The sequence below is a fragment of the Anguilla rostrata genome, chromosome 7 (genome assembly GCF_018555375.3).
Source record: "Anguilla rostrata isolate EN2019 chromosome 7, ASM1855537v3, whole genome shotgun sequence".
Taxonomy (NCBI): Eukaryota; Metazoa; Chordata; class Actinopteri; order Anguilliformes; family Anguillidae; genus Anguilla; species Anguilla rostrata.
The window spans coordinates 35,298,793-35,326,438 of NC_057939.1; the positions used below are offsets into that span (position 1 = coordinate 35,298,793).

Below are 27,646 nucleotides of genomic sequence, written 5' to 3' on the forward strand. Positions count from 1 at the left end.
CAAACACCAATTAGACTTCAAAGGCAATCAAAAGCTTAGAATCAAGACTAGATAATGAAAGTTCTCTTATTCATGTACTAAGGAAGCAACTGAACACACCTGACTAATCAGAAACACATGTGAAGCCATTTGTCCCAAACATTATGGTGCCCTGAAATAGAGGGGTATGATAACAAGAGCTGTATTAACATAATTAAAATGTATAAAAACACCCTTAAACAAAAGATGAGAATCTACACTTTAACCACGTATGAATTGTTAGATTATAATTCTAAAATTGTGGAGTACAGAGCCAAATCAAGAAAAAAATGTATTTCTCCCAAACATTATGAAGGGTGCTGTATATAATAATATAATATATAATGCATAACTATATATATATATATATGCATACAGTATATATATATATATATATAGTTATAATGTATATTAATATGTAATATATTAATCCCCACTGAGTTACAAGTGGATCAGATGATTAATATGATTAGGATGATTATTATCTTTGAATAGTGACTGTAGCCCTTTGCCTTCTAAAGTTACAGCACCAAGGCAGGAGTCCTCCATTTATTCTATTAATACAATTAATATAAAAAATAAACTATAAATTTTATATAAAGCATGCTAGAATTTTTTACTGACCTTCTTTGAATGGGAAATATTAGCACTCCATTATTAGTATTTTTTTCAGGTTTCCACTGATCATTTTCCATGTGTATTTGATTAAACTTTTTGAATACACAGGATTCTTGATATATGAAGAAAAAAAAACAATGAGAGTAAATGCACAAATGGTTACCCCTTGTACATAGGACACCTTATAGAATATCTACTACTCAAAACTGGCAAGCAGGCCAATAACAAGTGAAACAAACTGTAAATACAAAGTTGTCTGTGAACCATTACAAAGAAAAAGAGCTATGTAACATCTTTGTGGAAGAATCAATTATTCAATATATTAAATATGACAATGGGACCTGCAAAACAACTGATTGTCAAAACATCTCCACATCCAGAAGCAAGAAAAAAATGCAGTTTATAATGAAACATTGTTTATTTTACTGTCCAGCAGAAAAGGATAGCATTTTGAAACGAAAATGTAACTTCTTTGAGCATTCTACAGCACAAAATCGCTTATAAAATTACATTATTGTAAATCTTGTGCAAACCATGATGCACAACACATTTACAAAACAATCTTGACAATTCTTGTACAAAAATAATTTTGAAATGTTCTGTTACAGTAAAGGTTCATTTTTAAATTGAGCACCAGTATAAGAATAAATACTGTTCAGAAATTGTGATTTTGTATTAGCCCATAGCATCCTTCAGAAAACACCATTAAAATAAATCTTTCAGTTCACATGCTAGCTGAGTTGAACCATGTAATTAAAAAATACGTTTATATGTTTAAAATGATATCAATATTTGTCTCATATTGCTATACTACTTTGTAAAATTAGCTGAGGATAATACAAGTGCATCTATGTACTTCACATTTTACAAAACAATCAATTTAAAGTGTGGAGCTGTGACGTGTCCATGGAGATTGTATTGACCAATCAAGATTGCCCTCCATAGGAAAGACCATGATTGGCTCAAATCAGTGAATCACTGATCACTGAGAGCTCCACCCATTTTTCAGATCATAAAGCCTCCCTGTCCCATTCTGAGATACGTAAAAGTAACCTGGGAGAGGATATGGCTTGGTTAGCAATTCAAGTCAATGGCTCCACACTACAACATAAAACAGGTCAATGTCACCTTTTATAAAATCAATAAAATCAATGAAAATGTAAGGATAAAATCTCACCTTTCATCTATTTAAATTACATCACAAGAAAATGTTTTTTTATTTTAACTGTGTTGAATCATACCAGAAATGTTTACAGTATATTTTCACTGGTATAATGCCCATTAATATGAGGTACTTAAGTTAAATTAAGGCTCAGCTTTTGGATAAACTTCTAGAGCTCACTTGTAATCGCTCACGGGGCTTTCAGTAATTTCATGATAAATAAATTATTTCATATATTTAAGTATTGTGCCCGAAACCAAAAATTGTAGCCAATTGCACCCTGCAGCCAGAGGATGAAAACGGTTTCTGCTGGTGAGTTACCCCTGTCACAGATCCAGAGTCAGTGCTCATTAAGAGCATGCTGATCCAGAGTCAGGGCTCTGACTTGTTCAGGCAACGCAGACCTGGAAGTTTCCAGCGCGTGCCATTGTGGATGCGAAGTGCCAGCCATTCTTGCTGTGAGATGGCCAGGTAGGACTCCGGTGGCGATGTAGCCAGCAGTCGGGGGGCCAGGGATTCCTCAGCCTCAGTCAGAGCCTGATTCCGCGCTGCCTGGATATCCATGCTCTCCAGACTGTTCAGACTGCCAGACCCCGGGTCCACGAGCGAGCTGCTGTTTGGACCTGGGAGAATACATGGCATCTGTCCATTATCACTGTAACAAAATTCAGCCCCACTGAAAAAATACATTTTATGTATGTTAGTATTATAAATGTTTTCATTTGGCTCCTGGGCCTGCGCTTTGCCACCTGCTACGTATTAGGCATGGGCATGAGTATTTGAGGACTCAAATGTTTGAAAGGACTGCTCGAGGACTATACAGTTACTTGAGGAAAAAAATCACTTCAAAATAAAATGACATGAATTAACATGTTTCATAATATATTTTTACATGGTAGCTTTAGCAGTTTGTTGTTTTATGGGTAATGATGTATCAGGAATCCCTGCTCTGCAGCCTGTAGCTATTTAAGCAGCTGGTGTGACTTTTAAGTGGTGGAGTTTTCAGCATTGTTGGCCTCATGAAGGATACAAACCCGATGAACACTGGTGTTTGTTCTCAATGGTTGTTTGCAATCTTGAGAGTTCAGTTGCTTTGAAAATTCATCAAATTTGAGTTTGGCAATACGATGAAAATGCTATAGGCCTAGCCTATAGGTTACAAATCACACTGTAGGCTACATTAAGGTTGCCAGTTCACATCCAAACCTGCCGAAAAGGCACAGAAAGCATAAAAAATTCCGGAAATGGCAAAAAAAAAAACTGGCAAAATCACTGAACTGCAAAAATGGAAATAATCCCAGAACTGTCACTTAGCTATACCCTCCTCAGCACTCACAGCAACGGCGGAAGTGGTCCCAGCCACGGGACGGAATGTAAGGTTTGGCGACAGGTTGCTGCAGCAGACACACAATGGCACTGTCCATCTGGTGAAAGACCCGCAAAGACAGCAGCCGCTGGTGGATTTCTTCTGACAGTCGATACTCCTCTGACCGGATTAGGTCCCGAATCAGGTCAAAGTCCTGCTTCAGCTGCAGTGCCCCCTGGAGGCTGAGAGTCATAGACAAAAGGTAACAGAAAATATAAATGTACTGAGTTCAGAACAAAGACCAAATACATATTTTGCACAAAGTAATTTAGTTTTATGAACTGAATTTGTGTATTTCCCTGACCTTCAGCTAAATGTGAGCTGTAGGTGGTTTTGTTTGCTTCTTAAGCTGAATATTTAATTAGCATTTTTCACAGGCTTGAACAAAATCAAAATATGCTAACTTTTAAAATGATCAGAAAAAAACAGATGGGTCTTTACAATCAAGCCAATTATTAAATAATTAGTCATAGTTTTGACTGAAATCCTCTTCTCCAGAAACAACCTGAAGATCTCCAAGCAAACATATAATTCTCACCATGGGCATTCTGGGAAAGTGATATGAGACTGATATGGGTGTTAATGCTTTGGTGCACCTGAATTTGATCTTCTGTTTGAGAATGTGCTCCATCCAGGCTTCCATGAAAGCAGTCATGGCCTCAGTCAGGGCTGGGATCCGTGCCTCATCTGGCAGAGGCTGCACTCCCTCTAGCACCTGCCCAATCACACTCTGGGCTGCAGACGCCGCATAGTCACTGGGGCTGCTTGGCAACTCTGTGCTCATGCAGGGAGACAGGGACAGGCACACATTAAGTGTGGGAATACACACACATTTACACATGTGTTTACAGGAAACATACAAACACATACGCACAGACATGTATGAATAGGGCTAAATATGCATGCCGACACACACACATTGGCAGAAAAATGCTTTTAAATGCATTGACACAAAACACACATTCACAGGTGGGAATACACAAGGACACATATGGGGGCACACACAGACACAAGACACTTACACGTACACATTACAAAGCAAAGATACATTTACGCATAGAGGCACAGAGTAAACTCTCCCCTATCAATGTTCTCTCTACCTACCAACTTCCTCTCCCTCTCAGTTTCTCTATGTCTGTCTCACTCTCTCTCTCACACACACACATACATACAGTGAGCTCCATAATGTTTGGGATTAAGACTTGTTTTGTGATTTGGCTCTGTACTCTTCAATTTCAGATTTCCAATCAAACAATTCACGTGTAGTTAAAGAGCACATTATCAGCTTTTATTTAATCATGCTTATACACTTTGAGTTCACAATGTAGAAATTACAGCACTTTCTATACATAGCCCCCCATTTCAGGGCACCATAATACTTAATGTTATATAAATGGAAGTCATGTTTAGTACTTCATTGCATATCCTTTGCAGGCAATGACTGGTTGATGTCTGTGACCCATATACATCACCAGGTGCTGAATTTCTTCTCTGATGATGCTCTGCCAGGCCTGTACTGCAGCCATCTTCGACTCCTGCTTGTTTTGGGGGCTGTCTGCTTTAAGTTTTCTCTACAGCCTATGAAATGCATGTTTACTCAGATCGAGTGAATGGTGTGTGACCAGACAATAAATTTTCAGCTTTTGACTTTGAAAAACCCCCTTGTTGCTTTCGTGGTATGTTTGGGATCACTGTCTTGCTATAGGATAAAGTGCCATCTAATGAGTTTGGAGGCATTTGCTTGAAGCAGATAAGATGCTTCTGTACACTTCAGAATTAATTCTGCAGCTGCTATCAAGTTACATCATCAGTGAAGACAAGTGAGCCAGTGCCTGTGGCAGCGAAACATGCCCAAACCATAACACCACCATGTTTCACAGATGAGGGGGGAGGGGTACTCTAGATCTTGGGTAGTTCCTTTGGGTCTCCACAATTTGCTCTTGTTGACAAAAGTGAATCTTGGTCTCATCTGTCCACAAGAATTTTTCCAGAACTCTGCAGGATCTTTTAGGTACTTCTTAGTAAACTGCAACCTGGCCATCCCCTTTCCAAGGCTAACTAGCCTTTTGTATCTTGCAGCCTCTATAATTCTCATTGCAAAGTCTTCTGTGGACAGTTGTCACTGAGACATCCACGCTTGCCTCCTGAAGGGCATTTTTGATCGGTTGGACAGGTATTAGGGGGTTTTTCTTCATTATGCTGAGAATTCTTTGGTCATCAACTGTAGAAGTCTTCCTTGGCTTATCAGGCCCCTTGCAATTACTGATTTCTACAGTGCTCTCTTTCCTCTTAATGATGTTCTAACCAGTTGATTTTGGTAAACCAAGTGGTTGGCCTGTCTCTGACTGTTTTTTTTTTCATTTTTTCGCAGTCTCGTAATCGCTTTCTTAACTTTAATCGGCAGAACTCTGGTTCTCATGGGGGCTATGTATAACAAGTGAAGTGATGGACTTCCTACAGTTGAGGCCAAAAGATTACATACACCTAAGCTAAAGATATTCAAATTCAGTTTTTCATAACTTTTCACTCGCACATTTCATGTTACCACACATTTCTTTTGGCAAGTCAATTAGGGCATCTACTTCGTTCACATCAGAGGTAATTTTAAAAGAATCGATTAGAGACATATTTATTTCAGCTATAATTCACTATATCAGAGGTCCAGTGGGTCAAAAGTTTACATTCACCAAGTTGACTGTTTCTTTAAACAGTCTAGAAGATCCCAGAAATTGATGTAATGACTTTTTAGAAGTTTCTGATTGGCCAACTGTTATAAATAGGAGTTAACTAGGAGTTCATTGGCACCTGTGGCTGTATTTAAGGGCCTACCTTTAGAGCCGCTGCCTTTTTGCCCTTGATACCATGGGAAAATTCAAGCAACTCAGTCAAGACCTCAGAAAAAAAATTGTGGACCTCCACAAGTCCAGTTCCTCCTTAGAAGCAATTTCCAAACAACTTAAGGTACCACAAGAATCTGTACAAACAATTGTATGCAAATATAAAAATCTTGGGACCACCCAGACACTGCATCGTTCAGGAAAGAGGCACAAATGAACTCCCAGGGCTGAACAAACTTTGGTCCAAAAGGTTCAACTAAACCCCAAGACAACAACAAAGGAACTGGTGAAGGAGTTTTAGGCATCAGGTACCAAAGTATCTACATACACCATTAAGAGAATCCTACATCGCCATAGCCTGAAAGGCTGTCGCAAAAGGAAAAAGCCCAACTCCAAAACCGGCAAAATTAGCCAGAATGAAGTCTGCAGGTGATCACCAGGACAAAGACCTAGCCTTTTGGAGGTGTGTTCTCTGGTCATATGAAACAAAAATTGAACTGTTTGGCCATAACGATCAGCACTATGTACCATCTCATCTGTGAAGCATGGGGGTGGCAGCATCATGTTGTGGGGGTGTTTTGCTGGAAAAGGGACTGGTGCACTTCAGAAAATAGATGGCATCATGAGGAAGGAGGATTATCTAGAAATAATGAAGCAACACCTCAAGACATCAGCTAGCAAGTTAAAACTTGGTCGCACCTGGGTCTTCCAGCAGGACAATGATCCTAAGCATACGTCCAAAGTTGTAACAAAATGGCTCAAAGACAACAAAGTGAAAGTACTGGAGTGGCCAACACAAAGCCCTGACCTGAATCCCATAGAAAATTTGTGGACTGAAAAAGCATGTCCAAGCAAGGAGGCCCACAAACCTGACTGAGTTACAACAGTTACGTCAGGAGGAATGGGCAAAAAGTCCAGCAAAGTATTGTGAGATGCATGTGGAAGGCTACCCCGAGGGTTTGATTCAAGTTAAGCAATTAAAAGACAATGGCATCAAATACTAACAATGTGTATTTAAACTTTTTACACACTGAAAATCTGATATAGTACAAAAAAGCTGAAATAAATCTGTCTCTTAGCTATTATTTAGAAATTACCTCTTATGGAAATAAAGTAAATACCATAATTGACTTAACACAGGAAATGTATGGTAACATGAACTGTGTTAAGTCAATTATGGTATTTACTTTATTTCCATAAGAGGTAATTTCTAAATAATAGCTAAGAGACAGATTTATTTCAGCTTTTTTGTACTATATCAGATTTTCAGTGTGTAAAAAGTTTAAATACACATTGTTAGTATTTGATGCCATTGTCTTTTAATTGCTTAACTTGAATCAAACCCTCGGGGTAGCCTTCCACATGCATCTCACAATACTTTGCTGGACTTTTTGCCCATTCCTCCTGACGTAACTGTTGTAACTCAGTCAGGTTTGTGGGCCTCCTTGCTTGGACATGCTTTTTCAGTCCACATGGAAATAAAGTAAATACCATAATTGACTTAACACAGGAAATGTATGGTAACATGAACTGTGCGGAGTTGTGAAAAATTGAGTTTGAATGTCTTTAGCCTAAGTGTATATTAAATTTTGGCCTCAAGTGTACATGGTGAAACTAAATTGTGTAACAAAAAAAATAATAAATAAATAAAAATCTTTTAACTTGTTAGCGTAAACACCTATGACGTTGGCGTCTGGAGATATCTTAACTCAGACATTCTGTGCACCTGCAACAAAATTATGAGTTGAAAACATAAACTCTGTGTTCCAGCTTTAGGACAAGTATGCTGAATACCGACTTTCGCAGCTTCACCACTGTCGTGCTGGCCGTCCATTTACCAAGCAACCCCTCCCTGCAATCGCATCTGTAACTACACCCCCCATGCATGATACACTGGACAATTGTTTATATATGGGTATACATATAAACATTCTTTTACTACTAAAAATTCTTATCATGACATAGCAACAAGACAAAGCCAACAACAGCCGAAGGTATGCCAGGGAAGCTGTGAAAAACGCTGCTCACTGAATACTGAAATAAACAAGAGGAATTTTTCCAAAATTATACCATGTCATTCTACTGTCAATATCTGCTGACTAAATATTGAATAAATATACAACCTTACCATTGGTTTTATGTGTAGAGATGTCCCTGTCGAGATTGAGTGGTCATATATTGTCTTGGACAATCTGTTTGTGAAATATACACTCATTTGTGATGCCTGGGGACCTTCCAAAATAGCTGTGTGTAGTACCATGCATACTGTTTATGGTGGTCACCCTTTGTAGTACAATCTGGCTTGATCAAAAATGTATCTATCCAATAAGAAACAGTATAAGCTTTCTAATGATGTATAATATGTCTAATTTTACTTTTGTATTATTGTTTCATAGCTCAGCATAACTGAAAGTTTTGTCTCATTATAGCTGCATTACACATTCATTTAGAGGTAGTAGCAAAAGACACTGCACCTGGCGAAATTTTATCAATGACTTTCGTCGTTTCTTGGAAAATATTATTATTGAGAACTTCTGAGCATGGCTAAGGCATATGTTTGCTAATAGACCTAGCTGATGTACTGTTTTCTGGAGCAAGTCAGAAGAGGAGAACGACACCATTGATTCTCTGTCTCTATCTACTGAACACATATATAGCTTACACTTACACATTCACTCTGTGGTAGCAGACGCTGAACCTGACGAAAACGTTGTCAACAATATTTCGTAATTTCTTGGAATGAACTTTTCAAATGGTAATTTTCAGATATAGTATAGGCCTACATTTCGTAAAAATAATTAAACTACTAACTAACGCTTACATTACAGTGTGAAATATCCACATTATATAATACCACTAACCTATTTAAAGACACTCAATTTCAAAAATAACGTAGGCTATATAACCGAAATATTTTGAGCAGTAGACTAATACTTACATAGCAATGATGAAATTTTACCTGTGTTCAGTAGATGGAGACAGAGACAGTAAATCAATGATAGTGTTCTATTCGCTTGTTTTATTTTTTGTCCAAAAAACGATGTCAGCTAGGTCTATCAGCAAACATATGGCTTAACTATGCCCAGAAGTCCTCAATAATAATAGTATAATTATGAAATATCGTTGACGACGTTTTCGTCAGGTTCAGCGTCTGCTACCACAGAGTGAATGTGCAAGTGATGATGATGAGGAAATCTAAGATGATGAGGAAACTTTTGGTTTCATTGACCTATAAAATGCTATTCCAAAAGCAAAATTAGACATGTTATACATCATTAGAAAGCTTATACTCTCACCTACTGAATAAATGAAGTGTCAATCAAGCCAGACTGTACTAAAAAGGAATCAACGCCGTAAACAACACGTGTGGTGTTACGCACAGCTATTTTGCAAGGTACCCAGGCGTCACAAATGCACGTATATTTCACAAACAGATTGTCCAAGACAATATATGACCACTCAGTCTCAAAAGGGACATCTCTACTTGTAAAACCAATGGTAAGGTTGTATATTTATTCAATATTTATTCCCAGATATTGACTGTAGAATGACATGGTACCCATTCTTCTTATTGTAAAACTTGACTGCGCTCCATTTGTTACGTCACTTCCGGGTTTGGCGTTTTTTTTTTTTTTTTTGCAGAAGTAAAATTCTCTCACAAAAACGACTCCAGAAGTCACGGTAGTGTATATATAAGTATATTTTTTAAGAAAATCTAGTTCCTACATCATTTTCCTACACTTTGATTCACTGGGGTCTCCAACCTGCAATATACTCCTTAATAACGACGTTCTTGGAGACTCAATGGGGGAAAATTGCCCAACATGGCAACCCTGGTCTCTACTGGAGCGTTGATTGGATACTTGAAAATGCCTTGAACGATTGGCTCTCCATTCCGGATGCGTAAAAACAGTGCCAAAAGTTTGTCTGTAACTTTCTTCTTGTAAATTGGGCGTTGCATGTAGAGGGAGTGTCGCACGTAAAAAACTGTTTTGCATTTGTACTTTTTCTGTTCACAAATGTTAATAAACCACTTCAGATCACAAAACACATGTAGATTTTAATTTACAGACGTGACCCTCCGCCCTCACGAAAATCTATATCCAAACACAGTGTTTTTTTACAGGTTCAACTTGCAGAGTACAAACACGAACCATAAGTTGCAAGCACAAGTCACTGCTTACAAGTACAAAATACTTTGTTTCAGTTTCAACTCGCAATGTACAAACACAAACCATAAGTTGCAAGCACAAGTCATTGCTTACAAATACAAAATACTTTTGGCATTAATTTGAGCCCATAGTTTTAAAATAAGTTAGTGGTATTTTATAATAAGAATATTTCACACTGTAATGTAAGCGTTTGTTGGTAGCCAAGTAGTGTTTGTGTTTCATGCACCGGATGTGACCTGAACTAGAACATTGCCAAAACGTGGTGGACAGCTGAATATTGTTTTAATGCTATCCCATCCCCATACAAGAAAACATCACATACTGTAGAGTACAGAAAAACATACAAGAGTTAATGATTACACATTTAGGTACTGTACCACATTGTGATAATGTTTTTTCATTATTTTTTTTATCTGATATCAATGTTTCAACTTAAATCTTCATAATGGGCACATGTATATGTTTTATAATGGACAAAAAGCATTTTGTTCATTTTTGGAGATTTTGGATATGTTTCTGGACCCCTAGATATTTTAGGCCACTGTACGGATGGAAAGCTTGTAATTCCCACTTGAATATGATGCAACAGTGAGTTTCTTGAGTCAAAACAGTTGATTTGCAGTGAAATACATGATTATGTTGTGATTTACAGCAATGCATAATTTAAACATTTTGGATAGATTTGGAGACACTGGGTACACTGCTTACTTTTTGGTTCATAGATCTTTAGTAGTTCTACATACCCACCCTTAGATTTTACACACTTGTGGTCAAGGAGTTTTTGATCCAGGACATGTTTAATTTAACCTGTTTTATAAATGGGATATCTCAGAAATTCATTGCAAACAAAAAAAGAGCAAATTCATTTTTGATTTTTTGCCTAGACAACTGCACTTGTGGCACTTTATTTCTTCCAAAATTATGAATATAAACTAATCCATACCCTATATTCTTAGTATTGGTAAATGTAAATGTCCTGCTTCATTTAAGCCATTTTTCAAGTCTCTGTGATGCTCACATCTGGAGTTATAAAGCTTTAAATAAGGTATATAATAAGCCTAAATGGGCAAAGATTGGCACATTTGGCATTTGCGCAAAGGGGTTAATAAAGGCTGAGAATCTGCACTTTAACCACATGTGAGTTGTTTGATTATTAATTTTAAATTGTGGCATACAGAGCCAAGGAAAAAAAGTCTTTGTCCCAAACATTATGGAGCTAACTGCAAACCAAAAGTATCTGGACACGTCCGGGTCGATGGGTGTTTTTTATGGTTTCGGTTAGGGCCCTCAGAGAAGGTTAATCTTAATGCTACGGCATATAATCACATTCTAGATGATTCTGTGCTTCCCCAACAGTTCGGGGAAGGCCCTTCCCTGTTTCAGCATGACAATGCCCTCAGGACACAGGGAAGTCCATACAGAAATGGTTTTGCCTAAAACGGTGTGGAAGAACTTGACTGTCCTGCACAGAGCCCTGGTCTCAACCCCATCCAACGACTTTCGGATGAATTGGAAAGCCAACTGAGACCAGGCCTAATAGCCCAATCAGTGTCCGACATCACTAATGGTCTTCTGGCTGAATGGATACAAATCCCTGCAGCAGTGCTCCAACCACTAGTATAAAGCCTTCCCAGAAGAATGGAGGTTGCTATAGCAGCAAAGGGTGGACCCATAATACTGGAGATGTTGACTGTTAGGTGTCCACATACTTTTGGGCATGTAGTGTTCATACATATAGGTATGCATTTTTGCATGAACAGGGTTATGTACATGCACACAAATTAGTATACAAAGAAAAGCTGGCAAAGGGGTATAAACTGTGAAATTCAATAGCCCAGGGTTATGTTGCAAGAAGCTCTGATTCCTTACGAAAATGCTAAAATACTGACTTTCAAATGCTTGGTGTATCAAATAAAACAACTAATTTTTTCCAGTTTTTTTCAGACAGAAAACCATTCATTTGTGCATTTTAAGGATGTCTGGTATTTCTTCTGCATTAAACTGTTACAGTGCTTGAGAGCTGCGCTCTATGTCTGCATTTCCATCCAGAAGAATAATAGAGACAGCACAAAAGAAAAGCCAGGTAATCTGCCTCTGGGTGAAGGGCCACAAGCTAAAAGAATAAGTTAGCTAATGTGAAATCGCGTGGGTGTGTATAACATCTTTCAGTCAGCAGATGTGAGAAACTAGCGCAGCCCACACTGTCGCTACTTGCAGAGATGGCATGATGATTCAACCCTGTGTTGTGGCAAAAACAGGGTGTTCCCCTGAAAAAGAATTTGCAAGTGGTGCTTTATCAAATGAATCTACAAGAAAGCGAGTCATACTGCAAAGGAACCAGGCCAACCGTCACAGTTCACCTGCCTTTCCACTGCCATAAGGAGCAGTCTCTGTGACTGGCAGGAGGGGCCTAACATAAGGAACTGTCTCTGTGACTGACAAGAGTGGCCAAACATAAGGAGCAGTCTCTGTGACTGGCTGCCAGTATCTAGCAAAAGGAGCAGTCTCTGTAATTGACAGGAGGGGCCTAACATAAGGAGCAGTCACTGTGACTGACAGGAGCAACCTAACATAAGGAGCAGTGTCTGTGACTGACAAGTGCGCCCTAACATAAGGAGCAGTGTCTGTGCCTGACAAGAGGGGCCTAACATAAGGAGCAGTCTCTGTGACTGACAGGAGCGGCCTAACATAAGGAGCAGTGTCGGTGACTGACAAGAGCACCCTAACGTAAGGAGCAGTCTCTGTGACTGACAGGAGGGGCCCAACATAAGGAGCAGTCTGTGACTGACAGGGCAGGCCTAACATAAGGAGCAGTCTCTGTGACAGACAGCCAGAGCCTAACATAAGGAGCAGTCTCTATTGGCAGCCAGGGCCTAACATAAACAGTATCTGTGACTGGCAGGTAAGGAGCAGTCTCTGTAATTGAGCGGCATGCAGTCACAAGAGCACGTCCCTTCACCAAATCCCAAACACCTAGTGAGTATGCAGGAATGTGGCTGGTGTATTTTAGGCAGTGCCAGTGGCAGGCAGGATCGTGTGAACAGACCCTGACATGTATAAGGGGCTGGTTGATTAGGAAGTAATAAAGCAAACACCAGTCCAGACACTAAACATTGGGGTATCTGTGGTCGCTAGGCTGGACAATCTGTATATAAATCACACAACTACAACATGAGCTTCTATTTAGAGCAGAGTGACTTCAGCTCTGTCTCGCTGTCATAGGCAATGTGGGTTTTTCTGAGGGTGTGGCACCTCATCAGACACAACTCATTTTACACCGTTCAGTGCTGTCTCCCTATTTCACTCTCCACAGTGCTGTCTCCCTATTTTACCCTCTACAGTGCACTCTCCCAATTTTACTCCACTGTGCACTCTCCCTATTTCACACTATACAGTCCTATCTCCCTATTTTACATTGCACAGCACTGTCTCCCTGTTTTACTCTCTACAGTGCTGTCTCCCTATTTTACTCTCTACAGTGCTGTCTCCCTAATTTACTCTCTTCAGTGCTGTCTCCCTATTTTACTCTCTACATTGTTGTCTCCCTATTTTACTCAATAGTGAGGTCTCCTTAATTTACACTGTACAGTGTGATTTCCCCATTTTACACTGTACAGCGTTGTCTCCCCATTTTACACTGTACAGTGCAGATTCCCTATTTTACACTGTACAGTGCAGTCTCCCTATTTTACACTGTACAGCGTTGTCTCCCCATTTTACACTGTACAGTGCAGATTCCCTATTTTACACTGTACAGTGCAGTCTCCCTATTTTACACTGTACAGTGTGTTCTTCCTGTTTTACACTGCACAGTGCAGTCTCCCTATTTTACTCTCTACAGTGCTGTCTCCTTATTTTCCTCTATAGTGCAGTCTCCCTAATTTACACTGTACAGTGCAAACTCCAAATTTTACACTGTACAGTGTTGTCTCCCTATTATACACTGTACAGTGTGATTTGCCTATTTTACACTGTACAGTGCAGTCTCCCTATTTTACTCTCTACAGTGCTGTCTCCTTATTTTGCACTTTACAGTGCTGTCTCCCTGTTTCATGCTCTCCAGTGTTGCCTACCTGCTTTACAGGTAATTCTCCAGTGCTTCCCTGAAGGCATGGTCTGTTCAAAGATTTCCACAGCCATCTTCTTACAATCCTTGGAAAAGATCCTCAGGACTAGCTGTGAGAAGACCTGCAAAATCGCAAACACAGACACAGCAACATTGCAGGCAGTCTCTTTCATGGATCAGTGTAGCACAGTGGGTAAGGAACTGGGCTTGTAACCGAAAGGTCGCAGGTTCGATTCCCGGGTAGGACACTTCCGTTGTACCCTTGAGCAAGGTACTTAACCGAAATTGCTTCAGTATATATCCAGCTGTATAAATGGATACAATGTAAAAATGCTATGTAAAAGTTGTGTAAGTCGCTCTGGATAAGAGCGTCTGCTAAATGCCTGTAATGTAATGTAATGTAATCAGTATTATCACAGATTCTCCCACGTCTCCCACAGATCAGCATTATTACACACATAATCATTCATAGATCAGGAACATCATAGTCAGAATCATGTAGATCAGCAAAAATGCAGATAGCCCACAAAGTCAGCTGTATCACAAAGGGTGCTTTAAGACTCAAATTAGGCTTAACATCAATTAACCAGGTAAATACTCTACTTGTGATTTACCTGTGGGCAACAGAGTGACAGGTTAAAAAAAGCTGTGGCCTGTTCACAAAAGACAACATACTGAATTCTCCGGTGGGTGTTTCTGCTGTGCCCTCAGGAGTTAAACCACTGTATAAATGTATAATGTGTAACATGTAATGTACATCACTTTGTAAACTAGTGGCACAGTCTCAATCAATGGAAAGAGACTCTTTCAATGAAAACTGTGTGTTTATTTGGGCGTGTGCATTGGGTCTCTCACCTGTAGGTCTGTAACTCCGCGGGTGAGCTGGGATGCATGCCACTCAATAGGGGAAAGCACAGTGCCCCTGTCATGGAAAAGTGCCTCCACACGCAGTACAAGACTCTCCATTGCTGCTTTCAGAACCTGGACCACCAACACACACTTAGAATAATCCACACTACCAAGACATAATTAGAATCACTGACACGACTAACAGATAGTTAGCATCATCTACACTCCCCACGCACAGTTTGAATCATCTCCACTCCCAACACAGTTAGAATATTCTACACTACCAATACATACACTACCGGTCAAAAGTTTTAGAACACCTTAATTTTTCCAGTTTTTATAGAAATTTTACGCAGTTGTCTCAATGTACAGTACTCTGAAATTAAAGCATAGAACAAATAAACAATTGTAGATAAATACAAAAAATCATGGAATCATTCTGTTTAGCACAATTTAATCAAAATCTTTTGACTCATCAAAGTAGCCACCTTTTACAGATATAACAGCTGAACACACTTGTGGCATTCATTCTACAATGGAAATCAAATATTGTTTGGAAAGTTCTTCCCAACACTGTTTCAGAAGTTCCCACAAATGTGTTGCACTGTAGGTTGCTTTGCTTTCACCCTTCTGTCCAGTTCATCCCAAACCAGCTCGATGGGGTTTAAGTCTGGAGACTGTGCTGGCCATTCCATGATTTGAAGCCTACAATCTTGTTCTTTTCTTCTAAAGTAGTTCTGACATAGCCTGGAGATATGTTTTGGGTCATTATCTTGCTGTAGGATGAACCCCTGACCAACTAGGCATAGACTAGAAGGTATTGCATGGTGCTGCAAAATGCTGTGGTAGCCCTTTTAGTTCAGGGTGTCAGTCACTCTGTGCAAGTCGCCAAATCTGGATTCAGAAAAAGAGCCCCAGACCATCACTCTTCCTCCATGTTCGACAGTTGGTGTCACACACTGAGGAACCATCATTTCACCTACTCGACGGCATACAAAAACCCTGCGTGATGAACCGAAGATTTCAAATTTTGATTAATCGGTCCATAAGACCTTATTCCAGTCTTCAGTAGTCCGCTGCCGGTGCTTCATGGCCCAGGCAAGCCTGTTTTTCTTATTTTGCCATTTTAGCAATGGCTTTCATACTGCCACTTGACCTATCAATCCGGCAGCTCGAAGTCTTCTCTTCACAGTTAAAACTGAGACTTGCTTACTTCAACCACTGTTAAGCTGTGCTTGAAGCTGTTGTCCTGTGAGCCATATATCACGCAAGCTGTTGACTCTCAGAAAGTTGTCTTCTGATTCTGTTGTGGCTATGGGTCCGCCAGACCTCTTCCTGTCAGAGTTTCCTCCAGTTTCCAAGTGCCTTTTGATGGTGCAGGAAAGCATTCTCATTGACACCTTGGCTTTCTTTGCAACTTCTCTAAAGGAAAGACCTACACTTTTAAGGGTTATATAATGGTCCGTCTGTCTTCCTTTGTTAATCGTCTTTTTCTCGCCATTATTTCTCGCCCTGAAAAAGGCCTTTTAAATAAGGCCTCTGAAATTTACATTATTTTTCAGTTTTTGGTAACCTAAACCTTTTTTTTAACCTCTGGCAGTTTACCGCTTACCTTTGTACCATTTCAGGTCATTCGCTAGACTTGAACTGCTTAAATGTCAATAAAACTGGAAAAAATGGCTGTGTTCGAAAACTTTAGACCGGTAGTGTAGTTAGAAGGATCTACACTACCAACACAGTAAGAATCATCAACAGTACCAAAACAAATTTGAACCATCTACACTACCGACACATATAATCATCTTCAGTACCAACATACAGTTACTGTAGCATCATCTACACTTGCAATGCACAGTTAGCATCATCTATACACCCAGCCCAAAGTTAGCATCAGCTACTGCACCAACATACGGTTAGCATCATCTATACCACCAACAGTTAGCGTCGTCCACATTACCAACACCTAGTTAGCATGATGTACACTACCAACACACATTTAGTATGGTAATTGGTAAATGGACTGCATTTATATAGCGCTTTTATCCAAAGCGCTTTACAATTGATGCCTCTCATTCACCAGAGCATTTAGGGGTTAGGTGTCTTGCTCAGGGACACTTCGACATGCCCAGAGCGGGGATTGAACTGGCAACCCTCTGACTGCGAGACAACCACTCTTACCTACTGAGCTATATCATATATGCTCCCAGCAGTCATCTATCTACAACATACAACTTGTCTCAGCAAATTAACAATCAGACTACACTAATGTACCAAAATGCAATATGTGAGGCCTCTGCCATTTTTAAATTCCAAATTCAATACTTTTTGATTGCAATCTAGGGATATTTAAACCTTTAGACTAGAATTTACAAAATTCTCATATGATATTTGCTCATTTTGCTTTTATATTATTTGTATATTGCAATGTAATTATAAACAAAGCACACTTTTTCTTAAGGTAGGGGCTCAGATTGGGGGACAGAACACGGAGAAAAGAAGGTGAGATAAACACTGCTGTTGGTCAATAATGAAATGTTCTTAACACTGCCCCATTTTTGTTAATTGGATAATAATAATGAACCTACTGATTCTGAAGGAACATTTTAACCACAGTACGAAAATTGCACTAGGGTTTTCCCCTGGCTACCCGCTAAACAGGTATAGGCAAATATTCAGATTTGGCGAGTTAATGCTGACTGTGAACAATTACTCCATCTGCACCGACTACCCAAGTCAGGATATGTTTTGGACCATCCATTAGAACAGACTCAAAGTGGCTGTGAACTTCCTAACAGGTTAGAACAGGTTAAAACATATTTACGCTGTAACTGGAACAATATTAAGCCCACAATGAAACAAAAGGTATTAAACATTATATTATAGGCAAGTAAAAATAGAAAGACTACATGAAGATGACATTTCTGTGGAAGCTCAGTTTGAGATCTGATAGTGGAAATTAACTTTTTAATTTTCACAGTTGCAAATTCCTCCCTTGTGCCCAGAATTGGTGATGTGGGTCTTACCTTAAGGTCTCCTAGGGTGACCAGCAGAAACTTGTTAAGGGACCAGGAGCAGAGGAACTGATAGGCTTTGCTCATAACCCAGAAGGTGGAGCTGTGGACAGTGACTACGGCCTGACTCAGCAGCAAAACCTGGAGGAAGCGTAGGGTCCTTGGATCCAAGAGCTCAGTGCTGCCCCCAACTGAAATATAAGAGACACGCAGTCATTCCCTGTACTTCCTCATCGTGGAACCTTGTCAGACAAATCTCAAGATATATCTAGGATTACGGCCACAGCCATAGAAGCACCATTGATGTTCCAGCTCAGATGATGGACCGACCCACAGAGGGCAGTTCACTGAATTTTTCAGTTTTTTGCAGTTTGAATAGCTGCCTTCACTTCAGATCCAACCACATTACTGCAGTTAATGTGGTTGGTCATACAATACTGGTAATGTCCCAAAAGTGGGTGGGGTTATTTCTACAAACTGCACAGATTTTGCAGGCTTATTGTGGAGAGGTATACACCTAGCAGGTACAGCTGTCTTTTCTAAACTGTAAAGCACCCTACCCATGCAGTCACATAACTCCGGGATACTTCTACGCATGACACATTTAGCAAAATGTATAAAATTTCATTTTAAAGCAACAACGGATGGACAACACAAGCAAATATGTGTACGAAAGATACATATTGTGATTAATTCATTTTTAATTAATTAATTAATTAACAAGGATTAATTAATAATATGTTTATTTTCTGAATCCAGCAGTGCCAACGGTCAATGCCCTTGTTAAGATGTTCAACACTCTGAATACTGAACACAAGCGCTGTTGCGTGCTAGAACCTCTTACTTAACCTACATGTAAAATATATTTTATGTGATTTAATATAATAATTATGTTTACAATGAGAATTATCAATTAAATCGCCAAATTCATTGATAGGTCAGTCTACAGTGCACTAGTGGAAACAACCAACAAGTCAAAACAAGATCTATATATGGTTTCAATATTAAATAATTGAATTGAATATGAAGCAATCAATTAGATTAATGAATTGAAATCATGCATTCTTTATTGAAGGCAGGTACACTACTTCTAAATTACAAAACAGAAGACATTATACAAAACATTAAACCATTGATTATGAAATATCAGAAAAGAGAGAGAGAAAGATAGATAAGCCAGACCTTGCCAAAGTATCACCCACTTCCAGTTTAAGCACCCCAGTATGAAAGGAAACCAGCTAAAAACACACAAACCACCACCAAAATGAAAAGAGAAAAACTCTTCTTCAAGGCTCCGAAACAAACCTCAACACAAGACAACTTTTTTCCTGTGGCTATCTTAAATACCTTACCCAGCATGGCTTGAGGATGTTTGTCCTGATTGGGTGCCGAGTTAGGGTGTAGGAGAGAATGGAAGGGGGGTCAGACTAATTTATGATAAAGACTGGCCTACCTAAAGATTGCATTCAAACTTAAAGAGGAAATGGGAAAGTGAGATGTTATGCATATAGCCATGCAGGGTCTCTGACCCCCGATATGGTGTCCTGTCTCTTCTGAGACAAACTCTGTCAGAGGTGAGACCCAAAGATCATCTGCCTAGATTAGGGTATCGGGGGATTTTGACTTGCCCCTATCACATTTGCTTTGATGCTTGTGAAGGGGAGGGCAGGCCATATTCTTAGAAACAATATAATATTGTATCAAATTTACGCTTTTTCCCTCTCAAAGGCCATAATCTAAGCACTACATATCTGACAATATTTATTGTATTCTTTTCACTGAGCTGGACCAGGACACAATGGGATGTTTTGGCCTTTCTGATGGGAGTGGTTTCAAGTGCATTACTGCAAGGATCTTTTACTTTCCCCATCTTTTTAACCCATTTTAATCCCAGGAAAGCTGTTTTCAATCATGTTTATTTCTTCGCTGTAGTGACATACCTCAATGCAGTCGTACCCCCCCCCCCCTCCCCCCCGCCCCAAGTCTGCAGAAGGGGTTAAATCACTCATCCACTAAGTATCCAAGCTGGTGAAGCTAGCTCCAAAGCTAAAACAAAGGCATGTGAGCACACTAATACAGGTTTTATGTAGGATGCAGGGTGGTCTGGCATCTGGGGGAGGGGACACATCCTTTATGAGTTGTTAAAGTGGTGCATTATTGCTCTTTCAGAACCCGACGGGGGGCTACTTTTGGCATCAGCCATTTTGTAGTGTGTCCCATCTGAGAAACAAAATTGTAGCACACTATATAGTGAACTACTTCCGCCCCACAATGCACTGTGCTACTATCCGGAAGCCCAACATCCCACAATACACTGCGGTAGGGCTTTACGGTTTATTTCAGCAAAGATGGCGGTTGGAAAATGCGAGCGGTAGCTGCTTGGGTAAATGCAAGCTGTCCATAGTTATGTCAAATCATGAATTAAATGTGCATATTCAATACAAAAAAGTTACCAATTTTCGTTAGAGGGCCAAGTGTAACGTTAACGGTTTTTCTCGGAGAGCTGCTTGCTAGCTAAGAAGCTAGCTAATCTCGGTAGCAGTGCAACTCAAGCAAAACGTCATTTTCGGTCCCTGATAAAAGATTTTTGAACAGTACATTGCTATGCATTTGGTCGATGCCAATATTAATGAATATCTAACCGAGAATTTCATATATATATATGTACAAATTACGTTAAAAAAATATTTTATCAGGGACCAAAAAACAACATCGCTTTCTCGCCACATCAATAACGAACGCAATTTCTGTTATTGTGCGACAGATATTCAAAAGATAGTAGCGGCGCAGGGTGATGACAACAGCGTCCCAAAGCAAATGCTTGTTCTGCCGCTCACTCCCTATGTAGTGTGCTACATATCTTTCACTATATAGGGAATAGTGAATGAGTGAACAAGTGAGTCATTAGGGACGTAGCCAGGGTTCCTCATAAGGTTTATTGCTGTATGTGGTCCAAGGAGTTTCTCCTTGCCAATATAACCTTGGACTTGCTTTGTGGGGGCTTACACTGAGGTATAAAGTGAAGTGTACAGTCACAAATAATTTGTAAAATGCGCTATACAAATAAAACCGATCAATTGATCAACCAAAATTCATTCATATTATAATCTGAATAAACAGACAACAAACAGGGAGGGAGCAGACAACAAGATTATGGTCTATTTTCCTTCATATGGGTGTTACAGTCAGAGAATGTAGAACAGGATGTATGCACGTGCATGCAGGCAGGATTAATTCATAACAACAGAAAGCGCATCCATGGGTTCAGTTAGCCAGTGAAATTAAGAGCCAATTGAGTGTCAGGAGATTATTGGAAAGGTCATGAGGAGAGTCACATGAGCTAAATAGGGGAGAAAAACAAGAGAAGGAATGGGTGGACCTTCAGTGGGTTATACACAGTACCAGTTTGGACACACCTGACTGAATGTATATTTCTCATGATCTTAAAGACATTTTGATCTAAAGGCTTATGCTGAAAGTGCAGTGGGTAGCACTGTCGCCTTACAGCAAGAAGGTTGTGGGTTTGAATCTCAGCTTGGGGCCTTTCTGTGTGGAGTTTGCATGTTCTCCCCACGTCCGCGTGGATTTCCTTCGGGTACTCCGGTATCCTCCCACAGTCCAAAGACATGCAGGAAGGCTAATTAGAGAGTCTAAATTGCCCATAGGTATGAGTGTGTGAATGAATGGTGTGTGCCCTGCGATAGATTGGTGGCCTGTCCAGGGTGTATTCACCCAATGCACGCTGGGATAGGCTCCAGCACCCCCCGTGACCCTGCTCAGGATAAGTGGGTATAGATAATGGATGGATGGATAGAAGTTGATGCCTATATATGAATATCTTTACAAAACTAAAACTGAAAAAAATGTGTTTATGTTTCCCCCAACATGTAGTTTTCATTTAGAACTTCAGTGAAATTTAGAGGTGGAGAATGTTTAAAAGTTAATTTGTGGTTATGTCTTTTCTCATTAATGCCTACTGCCTACCAGTTGTGTTATGACAAGGTAGGGTGGGTGTTAAATAGCCCTATTAGGTAGAAGGCCATCATTTCTGGTTGTAGTAGTCCATAATATGGCAAGAACAGCTCAACTTAGTAAAGAGAAATGACAAGTCCATCATTACTTTAAGAAATTAAGGTCAGTAAATTCAGAAAATTTCAAGAACTTTAAAAGTTTCTTCAAGTGCAGTAGCAAAAACCATGAAGCGCTATGATGAAACAGACACTCATGAGGATCGCCACAGGAAAGGCAGAGCAAGAGTTACCTCTGCTGCACAGGATAAGTTTATTAGAGTCACCAGCCTCAGAAATCGGCAGTTAACAGCACCTCAGATAAGAGGCCAAAAAAATGCTTTACTGAGTTCAAGCAGGAGACACATCTCAACATCAACTGTTCTGAGGAGACTGTGTGAATCAGGCTTTCATGGTAGAATTGCTGCAAAGAAACCACTACTGAGGGAGACAAATAAGAAGAGACTTTATTGGTCCAAGGAACACAGGCAGTGGACATCAGACCAGGGACAATCTGTCCTTTGGTCTGATGAGTCCAAATTTGAGATTTTTGGATCCAACCACCATGTCTTCGTGAGACGCAGAGAAGGTGAACGATGATGTCTGGATATGTAGTTCCCACCCTGAAGCATGGGGGAGGAGGTGTGATGGTGTTGGGGTGCTTTGCTGGTGACACCGTTGCCGATTTATTTATAATTGAAGGCATACTTAACCAGCATGGCTACCACAGCTTAGTTGGGCCGTCATTTGTTTTTCAACGGACAATGACCCAAAACACACCTCCAGGCTGTGTAAGAGCTATTTGACAAAGAAGGAGAGTGATGAAGTGCTGCATCAGATGACCTGGCGTCCACAGTCACCTGACCTAAACCCAACAGAGACGGTTTGGGTTGAGTTGGACCGGAGAGTGAAGGAAAAACAGCCAACAAGTGCTCAGCTTATATGGGAAATGCTTCAAGACCGTTGGAAAAGCATCCCAGGTGGCTACCTCATGAAGTTGGGAGAATGTCAAGAGTGTGCCAAACTGTTATCAAGGAAAAGGGTGGCTACTTTGAAGAGTGTAAAATATATAAGATAGCTTTCTTTTACCTTTTTTTGGTCACTGCATAATTCCATTTGTATTATTTCATAGTTTTGACGACTTGACTATTATTCTAAAATGTGGGAAGTAGTAAAAATAAAGAAAAAATAAAGAATTCTGTCTGTTGAAATGCGGTCAGAAGGTACAGAAATGAATGTTTTGAAAGTCTGTGGTCATTGCGGTTATTTCTGTAGGAAACCCTGAAAAGTGCCAGTGAATTCATTTCAACTGTGCGTTTACATGCACAGTTGAAATGAATCTATATTAATAGCTCGATTTGACAAAAGATAAGATTGAATTGGATTATGGTCGTTGTCCCAAAATACATGACTCAGAAAGAATCAAATTATTTACCGAGGTGTGTTTGACGAAGGCTTCTTATAAATCCTGCTTCCTCTAATTTTGTCGCAACTTTTTTGAATAGTTCGCCATTCCGCATTTTTATTCCATCCATGTATTGTAGGATATTTAACTCCTTTAGTTGCGATAGCATGAAGTTGGTCTCCTCTTCCATCCAGAAATGTGAAATGTGTTTTTTTCGCCATGATACTAGGGAGGGCAAAACGGAGCTTTAGAATGTCGCCAGCAGTGTATGCGCGTGACAATGCATTTCTCACAGAAAAGGTCATTTGTCGCCTTTTTTTAGTTCATTACAGTGGTGATAGAAGTGACAATAATTAAGTGGTATTGTGCTGTTAGCCTTTATTGATCCCTGTACAAAGTTAAGGTGAAGTAGCTAGCACAATCGGAAAGTGCTAACCCATTAAAATGTACTTTGAATGGTAGCCTACTTGCTCAATCGAACAGTAAATGTGAAAAAACATTTGATTATAGTCAGCAGCATTGAAATTTTCCGTCACACCCTCAATAAACAGCAAAAGTCCCAGTAGAAGATTGAATTAAATCTTTAAAGTTATATATTTTCTGAAACGTTATCAATTCTGTTTGGCCACAGTAGTTGCTATGTAAATTACGGAACATGCGCAGAACGCCTAGGCCAATTGTAGTCCGATTAAAGTGTATACCTGCCGTAGTAAATCAACCCCGAACCACATTATCTAGGTATGTTAGTCCGACTTTGAAAAATTCAACTTCGTACGATTTCAGTCGGACTACAGTGTTTACATGATTTTTAAAAGTCCAGTTTTAGCCGGAATAATACAATAAATCAACTTTTTCAAACATCATGTAAACCCACTGAGTGCTGTATAGATATGGGGCATGCTGTCAAGTTACACCTTGGCAGGATGGCATACCTGCCATCCCAATAAATAGCTTTCTGACCCTAAGTTTTTCCACCATAAATTGTCGGTTGTCTCTTGCCATGACAGTCAGTTGTCATGAACTATAACAGAAATACATCACCTTCATGCTTAAAAATTTTAACTGAGAGAAACCGTGAGAGATAACATTAGATAACATAACATAACGTACGATGAGAACAGGCCATTCAGCCCAACACTGATCGTCTATTCCTACCACTAAACTGTACTTAATGCTTAGTTTACCTAAAAGCTAGATAGGATCTAACACTGCATCAAGCCAGGCCTTGAAGACCCCCAGTATTAACAGTCTACAGTGAAGGTAACAGTCTACAGTGAAAGATAACATTGGACAACACTCTACCCATCCAGAAAATAAGGCTCTACCGTGATGTAAATAGGGATTCCAATAATTGAAGCACTGAAATTTGTAAAATTGGTGTATTTTGACATTGCACTCAGTTACAGATATTCATCCTGTGCATCTTGTATCTCTGAAGTTCAAATAAAACTACTTCCTGAAAGCTGAACTCAGCATAATGTATTCCTTCCTGGGGATTTACTGAAAAGGATCTAACTTACAGGTAATGGGAGGTGAACCATAGGTTCACATGATCACACAGATGACTGAATAATCTGGTAGAGTAAACACTAAGGACAGAGTTGGCCAGGCTTATGTGGGCTGCTGCATTTCTTGAGTAACACATAACCTCTGAGTGCTAACGGGAAATCCTCGAAGGAAAACCGTAAACATGACAGGCCTGTTGATTTGCGTGGAGCAACACGCCTGTCCTCAGTGCTTTAATTACCCCCATAACCTGGGCTCATCCTGCAACAAACTCCATGGAACAGAAAACAACTCCTTCAGATAATCTATGTAACTAGAAATACTGCCTCGCAGTTGTATGCCTCCGCCAACCAGTAGTGAGTGCTCTGTTTGACCGTTATCACTTCGTTATTTTATCCTATTAGACATTTGTATGAAACTTTGTCATAATTAGCATTGAGTTATGGCCAAAAATGTGTTTTGTGAGGTAACAGTGACCTTGACCTTTGACCACCAAAATCTAATCAGTTCATCCTTGAGTCCAAGTGGATGTTTGGGCCATATTTGAAGAAATTCCCTCAAGGCGTTCCTGAGATATCGCGTTCACAATAATCGAGACGGACGGACGGACAGACGGACAACCCGAAAACATAATGCCTTCGGCCACGGCTGTGCCGTCGCAGAGGCATAAAAATCTAACACTGCAGGTAAGCTATGTGGAATGTATGGAATGTATGGAAGGGGGTTTGCCCACAATAGAGCAGACAGGAATCTGTCAAAAGAAAAAAATACATGGTGTGTCTTGCCATTTCATTTCATCTTTCTGGATTCAATAATCTCACTGAAAATACGTTCAAGAGCAAGCAAACTGGCATACATTATGTATAATTACATACATTGTACAGTATGAAGTAATCATATTTTCTTAAATGCAGAAAATAGCTTTTGGTCCAGAACAGTCACCTGAACATGCTTTAAGGTTTTATATTTAGATTATGAGATAGTAAACATTTTGCAGGTAGTATAAAATCAAGTTTGTTTTAATTTCACCAGAAAGGAAAAATGTAGCATCAGATAGAACAATAATTTAGAAATGAGGAAAAAATGGGGGCTAAAAAGGCTGAATTCTCTGCCAATGGCTTGAGTTTAGGCTTCTTTTGGATTCCTACAAAAATTCTTTAGAAGGATCAACTTAGAAATATATTTGTTTGCAGAGATTAAGAAGAGGAGCAAAACAATTGAGACTATTTTAGAACAGAGAAGTAGGATAGAGAGAGGACATTAGAGATGAAAATGAGGGAGAGAAGCAGAAGAAAGAAAAGGAAAGAGAGAGGAATTGGGTGATGTTACAGAGATATGGAAAAGGGGGGAGAGGATGTAGAGCTAAGACGAGGAGGTTACCTGAGTGCTCCAGGCAGTTCAGGGTGGTGTGGAGTGGGGGAAGGAGCTGCAGGAGAAGCTCTGCGGTGGGGGTCCTGACTGCAGAGTCTCCCCCCACAGAATCAGGAAGACATTTATCCTTCATTCCCGTCCCCAGAGACACACATAGAACTGTAACACACACAGGTGTACACAAGCTCATCAATATTGGTGCACACACATACACACAAACACACACATATACACATACACACATAACACGAGAGAGACAAAAAAATATGCATACTAACAAAGCCATTCAAAACACCCACTGTTGGGCAGTAGTGAAGTAAAGGTATGTTATCAATTATGGATATGATATCTTGTTTGTGTCATACCAAACAGAAAAGTCTTTCCTATGCTAATTTTGAAAGGAGGAGAAACATTTTAATTTATTCATAAAATTCCTCATGGCGGAAAATACAATATGGTGGTCATACGTTCCTAGAGGCAAATTTGTTCTTTGTGAGGAGGAATCTACTGATATTCTTTCCACGCCTCTAGGTCAAACAGTGCAGCAGTTATAATCAGATAATAATGACAAATTCAACTGACTATTACAGCGGTACCAAGTGGCTAATTTCCACCAAATTTGGAATTGAGTTATTGGGTGCCACCCTCTAGCAATGTACGTATATCCAAGTTTCATAAGAATCAGCGTAGTGGTTAAGGAATAACTAAGAAAAGTAATAGATGAGTAAATGTAATACAAAATGACAGCCAATTCAAGATGGCACTGACCCAATTAGCACATTTCTAAGTTCCCAATGAGAGCTTTTGTCATTGTAGTAAGTTCGAAATCTCTGAAAAAAACCATGATTTATAATGAATTTCTGATTGGTTGAATTGGGCTAAAACTTTATGTACATACTATGCCATGTTTCAACTTTATGTCAAATGATTCTGGAATTTTTTGTGAAAAGCCATTGGCTTTTCATTTGGTCATATTTAGTCGTAAGTGCTAGAAAAGTAATACCTGAATAAAAGTGGGGTGTGAAAATTTCATTCAAATTGGTCAATTTGCACTACATCACCACCAGGTATTCAATCTATCTCATAATTTGAAGGATCAAAAAGTTAAGTCATCCAAACAAGCCTACCAAGTTTGGTGGTTCTGGGCAATTCCACCTCATGGTTAATCTAGGTGAAATGGGAGGTAAAAAAAAAACATAAACTATGACTATGCCAATGTCATATTAAGTTAATAACGACTCTCAATTATGATTACAAA

At 39.6% G+C, this 27,646-nt stretch overlaps 1 protein-coding gene across 4 annotated transcripts in view; it reads right to left on the bottom strand.

Annotated features, from left to right (window-relative positions):
* Positions 1 to 1,035: 1,035 nt before the first annotated feature.
* Positions 1,036 to 27,646, bottom strand: part of ccdc142 (coiled-coil domain containing 142) — a 47,709-nt gene continuing 21,098 nt past the window's right edge. For all 4 annotated transcript variants that reach the window (XM_064344132.1, XM_064344131.1, XM_064344130.1 and 1 more), the window contains exons 7-13: positions 26,398 to 26,547; positions 18,112 to 18,290; positions 15,095 to 15,220; positions 14,247 to 14,361; positions 3,761 to 3,938; positions 3,135 to 3,346; positions 1,036 to 2,421 (exon numbers count right to left, since the gene is read on the bottom strand). In XM_064344132.1, coding sequence (XP_064200202.1) covers positions 2,171 to 2,421; positions 3,135 to 3,346; positions 3,761 to 3,938; positions 14,247 to 14,361; positions 15,095 to 15,220; positions 18,112 to 18,290; positions 26,398 to 26,547 — 1,211 coding nt within the window. In that variant the 3' untranslated portion in view covers positions 1,036 to 2,170. The remainder of the gene's footprint in view (positions 2,422 to 3,134; positions 3,347 to 3,760; positions 3,939 to 14,246; positions 14,362 to 15,094; positions 15,221 to 18,111; positions 18,291 to 26,397; positions 26,548 to 27,646) is intronic.